Source organism: Carcharodon carcharias, chromosome 8 (assembly GCF_017639515.1).
Source record: "Carcharodon carcharias isolate sCarCar2 chromosome 8, sCarCar2.pri, whole genome shotgun sequence".
Classification (NCBI taxonomy): Eukaryota; Metazoa; Chordata; class Chondrichthyes; order Lamniformes; family Lamnidae; genus Carcharodon; species Carcharodon carcharias.
Window position 1 is genome coordinate 122,945,668 of NC_054474.1, and position 6,722 is coordinate 122,952,389.

General features: G+C 47.3%; 1 protein-coding gene across 9 annotated transcripts in view; it reads left to right on the plus strand.

Annotated features, from left to right (window-relative positions):
- The window catches only part of tor4aa (torsin family 4, member Aa), a 188,526-nt gene extending 182,033 nt beyond the window's left edge, over positions 1–6,493 (plus strand). For 6 of the 9 annotated variants that reach the window (XM_041192799.1, XM_041192802.1, XM_041192800.1 and 3 more), the window contains exons 2-3: positions 598–724; positions 4,944–6,492. In XM_041192799.1, the coding sequence (XP_041048733.1) occupies positions 5,004–6,254 (1,251 nt within the window). In that variant the 5' untranslated portion in view covers positions 598–724; positions 4,944–5,003 and the 3' untranslated portion in view covers positions 6,255–6,492. Of the gene's footprint in view, positions 1–597; positions 725–4,943 lie in introns of all 9 variants that reach the window. The other 3 variants (XM_041192803.1, XM_041192805.1, XM_041192804.1) reach the window with 2 other exon arrangements.
- The last annotated feature ends 229 nt before the right edge of the window (positions 6,494–6,722 follow it).

Below are 6,722 nucleotides of genomic sequence, written 5' to 3' on the forward strand. Positions count from 1 at the left end.
TGATCCATTTTACAACTCTACCCCTAATCTCTGTAACCCCCTAATCTCTACCCTCATTCTGTGTGTCTGTTTCTGTGTGTGTCTGTTTCTGTGTGTGTGTGCATGTTTGTGTGCGTGTGTTTCTGTGTGTGAGTATGTGTGTCTGCTTCTGTGTATGTGTGTGTGTGCACATGTTTCCTGCCCTCACTCTGTGTGCTCTGTGCATTTTCTGCCCTCACTCCATGTGTGTGCGTGTGCTTAGTAGCTTAGGATCTGTCTCATTAGTGTTGCCTCCAGGGACACCATTATTCTTCATAAGTGAATGATTATCAGCAGCGAAATGGAGATTAATTTACAACCAGGAAACACAGGAAGATAAAAAAAAGTCTTTAGTTTATTCTTGATGGGTGTTGAGCTATGTTAATCTGCAGTGACTGATGGTTTATAGAAAGTTCCATAAACAGATGGTTTATAGAAGGGTTTTGGCCCTTTGTATGTAATGCTAGAATGTTTTATACAGGGAGATTCTTCCGTACATCTCCTCGTGGGGTGAGGAGCCTGTCTATTACAGTAGATTTAACAACAACAACTTGCATTTATATTGCGTCTTTAATGTAGTGCAACACCCCAAGTGCTTCACAAGAGCGTTAGCAAACAAGACTTGACACCGCGCCAAGAAGTGCAGGTGGCCAAAGAGGAAAGAATCAAGGAGGCTCCCAAGGAGGAAGAGAGAGGTAATTGTTAGGTAAGCATATTACGTGTATTAAGAGTTACCGAACCATGGTAGATGTAGTTAAGGTACTGTTCAGCCATGATCAAATTAAATGGTGAAATAGTCTGAAGGGTCTGAAAGGCTTCCTGCTGGAATGAGAGGTAGAGAGGTTTAGGGAGAGAATTCCAGAGCATAGGACCTAGATGGATGAAGGCACATCTGTTGGTGGTGGGGTGAGGGAAGCAGGAATGCACAAGAAGCCAGAATTGGAACAGCACAGCAATCTCAGAGGGTTGAGGGTCTGGAGGAGATTGCAGTGATAGGGATGGGCCAAGGCTGTGGAGGGATTTGAAAACAAGGATGAGAATTTTAAAATTGAGGTGTTGCTTAACCGGGAGCCAGTGTAAGTCAGTGAGCACAGGAGCTGATAAGGGAGAGGGATGGTATGATTAGCCCTGGGCTCTCTTTGTGTGCAGTTGGTGGGGGAGGGGGTTGGAGTTGTGCTCAGAAGAGAGGAGCAGTGTTATTGCCGGAATTTCCTGGAGGCGATGCCTGAGCTGACTGTGCCCAGTGGGCTGGATGCAGCTAGGAGTGAACTTGTTTTTGGAATTCATTATGGCTTCTTCAGGAGCAGGCAGCTACCTCACCCCGTTTTATGGCGGATAGTCCAGCTTTTAGCGACTTTGTTCACTATCTGGTACTGGACACCTTTAGGCCTGGTGTTTATGCAGCCCTTAGGGACAGGAGCCTGAAAGACAATAACTAGTCAAGAATATCTTGTGAATCAATTCACAACAACTTTTTGAAATTAAGCCTTTACACAATGCACTGAGTTACAGCCATGACCTACATTCTGCACCTACTGTATTTGACAGACTAGACCAAACCAGTGAAGGCTCCACCTGTAGAAAGCTGGGAAAACTATTTGGTTAGGTTATAGGAGTGTCCAGACTCAGAACAGTGAGCCAAGTGGAGAGCACACAGACATTGCAGAGTTGACCTGTGGGCTGAACGCTGTTAAGAGAACTCCTCTTCCCGTCAAGGATCTCATAGTCCTGTCAAACATTCCAATGTCTTGTGGGCTTCCAATTGCTGCAGTCTGTGAGAGAAACCACTGGTCTCCATGTGTGAACAGACCCACATCACAGCCACAGATGGGCTGCCTGCTTTGTGCCAGATTCCACCCCTATTCAAGACCCCATCTCTATGGTACAATGTGGATATCCTGGCCTTCACATCTGAACACAGCTGGAGCCCAGATGGGGAATCACTGCCTCCTGGTTCCTCTAGCTCCTTGGCCAACTGTGAAACATTCAGCTCCTATTGCAGCACAGATTGCACAGCCCACACTCGATACATTTACACTGTCAGTTAGACTCCCAAACCCATGACCTCTACCACCTCAAAGGACAAGGGCAGCAGATATATGGGAACACCACCACCTGGAAGTTCCCCTCCAAGTCACTCACCATGCTGACTTGGAAATATATCGCCATTCCTTCACTGTAGCTGGGTCAAAATCCTGGAATTCCCTCCCTAAGAGCACTGTGGGTGTAGCTACATCACATGGACTGCAGCAGTTCAAGAAGGCAGGGATGGGCAGTAAATGGTGGCCCAGCCAGCAAAGCCCACTTCCCTACTTCATCTCACTCTATCAGCATATCCTTCTGTTCCTTTCCCCCTCATGTACTTATCATCCTCTTAAATACAATTATTCTAATGGCCTCCATCACTCCATATGGTAGCGAGTTCCACATTCTAACCACTCACTCAGCAAAGATGTTTCTGCTGAGTTCCCTGGTGGATTTAATAGTGCTTGTCTTGTCTTGTCTTGATAACCCATAGTTTTGAGCAATCCTGCAATCCCACATCTCGACATCCAACTCCTTCAGTTTCCCACCATATCTCAGCCTTCACTTTTCGAGGGAAAAGAGCCTCAAACAATTCAGTCTTTTCTAATAGTTACAACCTCTCAGTTCGGTATTAGCTTTGGAAATCTTTATCGCATGTTTTCCAGTGCCTCATATGTACTTTTTTAGTAAAACGGAGACCAGACCTGGGCTGACAAGTGGCAAGTAACATTCGCACCACACAAGTGCCAGACAATGACCATTTCCAACAAGAGAGAATCTAACCATTGCCTCTTGATGTTCAATGGCATTACCATCACTGAATCCCCCACTATCAACATCCTGGGGGTTATCATGGACCAGAAACTGAACTGGATGAGCCATTTAAATACTGTGGCTACAAGAGCAGGTCAGAGGCTAGAAATCCTGCAATGAGTAACTCATCTCCTGACTCTCCAAAGCCTGTCCACCATCTACAATGCACAGGTTAGGAGTGTGATGGAATACTCCCCATTGCCTGGATGAGTGCAGTCCCAACAACACTCAAGAAGCTGGACACCGTTCAGGACAAAGCAGCCCGCTTGATTGGCATTACATCCACAACCATTCACTCCCTCCACCACCGACGCACAGTGGCAGCAGTGTGTACCATCTACAAGATGCACTGCAGGAATTCACCAAGGCTCCTCAACAGCACCATCCAAACCCGTGACCTCTACCATCTAGAAGGACAAGGGCAGCAGATATATGGGAACACCACTGCCTGGAAGTTCCGCTCCAAGCCACTTGCCATCCTGACTTGGAAATATATCGCCGTTCTTTCACTGTTGCTGGGTCAAAATCCTGGAACCCTCCCTAACAGCACTGTGGGTGTACCTGCACCACATGGACTACAGCGGTTCAAGGAGGCAGCTCACCACCACCTTCTAAAGGGCAACAAGGGATGGGCAATAAATGCTGGCCCAACCAGCAAAGCCCAATTTCCCTAAAAGAATAATTAAAAACTGAACACAGCATTCTAAGGGCTGTGGGACTTGCATTATTTGGAGAGATAACGGATTTATGATTTCATTTCAAACAGAGAAGATAAACTGGAAATTTAATCGAGGTGTTCAAAATGCAGAAATTGTTTCCCCTGGGAGGAGGTTTGGTAACCAGAGGACCTTAGATTTAAAGTAATTCCAAAAGAGCCAGAGGGTTATAGGAGAATTTTTATTTGTGCAGTGAGTTGCTATGTTTTAAAAGCATTGTCTGGCAGGATGATGGAAGCAGGTTTGGTAATAACTGTCCAGAGGGCATTGAATCAGTTGATGAAAATGAAAAACAATCCATGGTTATAGGGAAAGAGCAGGGCAGTGAGACTAATTGTATAACTTTTTCAAAGAGCTGGCCCAGGCATGATTGACTGAATGGCCTCCTTCTGGGTGCTATCAATCCATAATGCTATGATTCTTCTGTTAGTTAGTTAAATCCAGGATGTTAGGGTAGGCCCAGGGAGCCTGTCAGCATAAGTTTCCAGAAGCCTCAGGAAGTAGATTACTGAAGCCACTTGCTTGCTCTCACCCTGGACGGCAGCCTGCACAGTGCAGCAGCTCCCGGGTCAGGAGATGTACTGAGTTCCCCGCACATTAAGCTGTTGATCTGTGTCCTGATGTTTTCAGTCTCGCCTCTTGTTTGTGGAGACCCTGGCCTGGTGAGGACCCAGTCTCCAACAGAACCTTCTTTAGGCTTTGACTAGTTGGAATGGCCTGTAACTTCTCTCTCTCTCTCTCTCTCTGTGCGTACTGAGTGTGTGTGGGAGGGAGGGGGGAGGGGAATCTCACTGTGGAGCAGAAACAGCTTTTGTGAACAGGACTTCCTGATATTGTGTCGACAGCAAACAGCTTGCCAGCAGTGCCTGCCCTGTTTCTGCCTTTGGCAGGAAGGAGAGGGGGATGAACTTTCTAGAACCTTTCCTCAGCAGAAAGGAATGAATAGTGGCTGTAAGAGGACAAACTGGAGAGTGGATTGCAGGCTGGACATAAAATGGCCTTTTCTCAGAGCACATGGGTTGACAGGCTCATGGGTTTTGATGTATCTTTGTTGCAGTCCAGCTTAATGAATGCAGCATCTCTTTCCTTTGCCTTCCTCCATTTCTTGCTTTTTGTGCACATCTGAATATCACCTCCACCGTTGTTGGCCATGCCTTCACCTGCCGAAGCCCTAAGCTTTGGAATTCCCTCCCTAAAGTCCTCTGCTCATTTAAAATTCTTCTTAAATCTACCTATTTGACCAAATTTTCAGTCAATGCCGCACTATCTCCTTATGTGGCTCAGCGTCACCTTTTCCTGTGAAGTGTTCAAGACATTTTTACTACGTTAAAGGCACTATATCAATGCACATTGTTGTTGTTGTTGTTGTAGGTCCAGCAGTTCCTGAGTTGAGAGGGTCAGGAGACATTGAAGGAGGTAACAAGACCCCCAATGGAGCCAGTGCGCAAAGCCTTGCCCGTTGCTAGGCAACAGATCTCCACGGTTACATCTCCGCTGAGAGCAGCCCATCGCATTCGCCACAAGTACCTCATTATGAAAAGGAGGCATATTAGCACGGAGCACAGTGAGCCTACAGGTGCGGAGGGACCAGGGAGCAGGGGGACTGGCCGGTATCCATCCTCCAAGGGGCAGGAGCCCTCAGAGCGTACCTCCAAATACAGAACTAAGACAGCTGAATACTTCACCTTCGAGAAAGTCCCCGTGAAAACAATGAAGAAACGACGCTCCAGTAAACGGCGCAAAGTGCTGTACCCAAGTGACACCAAGAGATACTTGCCCGAGGAGAAGAAAAGCAAGGCCAAAAACTGCCTCTTCCTCCTAAGTCTTATTGTTTTCTTTCAGATATACAACGCTATTGAGAACCTGGATGATAATGTGCTAAAATATGACTTGACAGGGCTGGAGAAAATGCTCAAGAGAGAGGTTTTTGGGCAATTGGTTGCTATCGACAGTCTGATGGATTTACTAAATGACTATCTGGCCACCCACATTCACAATAAGCCGCTGGTCCTATCCCTCAATGGCCCAATCGGCGTTGGCAAGAGCCTGGTCGGGAGACTGCTCGCCAAGCATTTCCGCTCAGTGCTCAGTGACCATCTGGTTTACCAGTATTTTGTGCTGCACCACTGCCCAGGAGAGGACAACGTCACCAGTTGCCTGCAGGAGCTGGCAGGGAACATCACTGACACAGTCAGTAGGGCAGAGGCGGAGGAGAAGATCCCGCTGCTCATCTTCGATGAGGTGGAGTTCATGCAACCAGCCCTGCTGGACTTCCTCCAGAGCTACTTTCACCCCAACCAACCCAATGAGTTTCTGAATGCCGTGTACGTCTTGATCAGCAGCTATGGACAGGGGGAGATAACAAAGTTTGTTCTCCAGAATGCCTCCAGTGGTATGATGAGGCAGACAGCAAAATCAGAAGAGCTTCTTTTCATTGTCCAATCCTTGTTGACCCATTCGCACCCAATCTGGAAGCATGCAGATATTGTGCCATTCACCTTACTAGAGAGGACCCACATAGAGAACTGCTTCCTCGAACAGATGATGAGAGAAGGTTTCTACCCAGACAATGGCCAGCTGGATGAGCTGTCCAGGGAGCTGAACTATTACTCTGTGGGGAAACACCAGTACTCTGTTCATGGCTGCAAGTACGTTGGCTCCAAAGTAAACTTGTTGCATTGAGTGGTTGTGCTCAGATTCTCGCATTATGCACCAAGCCAACAACAACATGAGGTTTGGCTGGGTTCACTGAATGACACACCTCACATCACGGGGTCACCACCTTCACTAATAATTCAGGAGCAGCAGAGCTAATCAACAAATGTCCAGAAACAGTATGCTATTCACTGGTGACCCGAGTATCTGTCTTCACCAGTGTGATTGACCAACTCATCAGGTGAAGTGTTGAACCAGGGAGGTGGTGGCAGGGGTGGGGGGTGGGGGTGGGGGTTGCGGTGCAGGGAGTGGAGAGGTCCACCATCCAGGAGACTTCATTTCCTGTTTAGTTTCTGTCCAGTTGAATATTTCTTGTGCAATGTTGAAGTCACCATTTAAAAAGGAAAATGCAAGTGAGTGCTAGTGTCAGCCAGCAAGACATGGCCCCATAAATTCTCTCACTCTGGACACTCCCTCACTCTGGGTTCTCCCTCA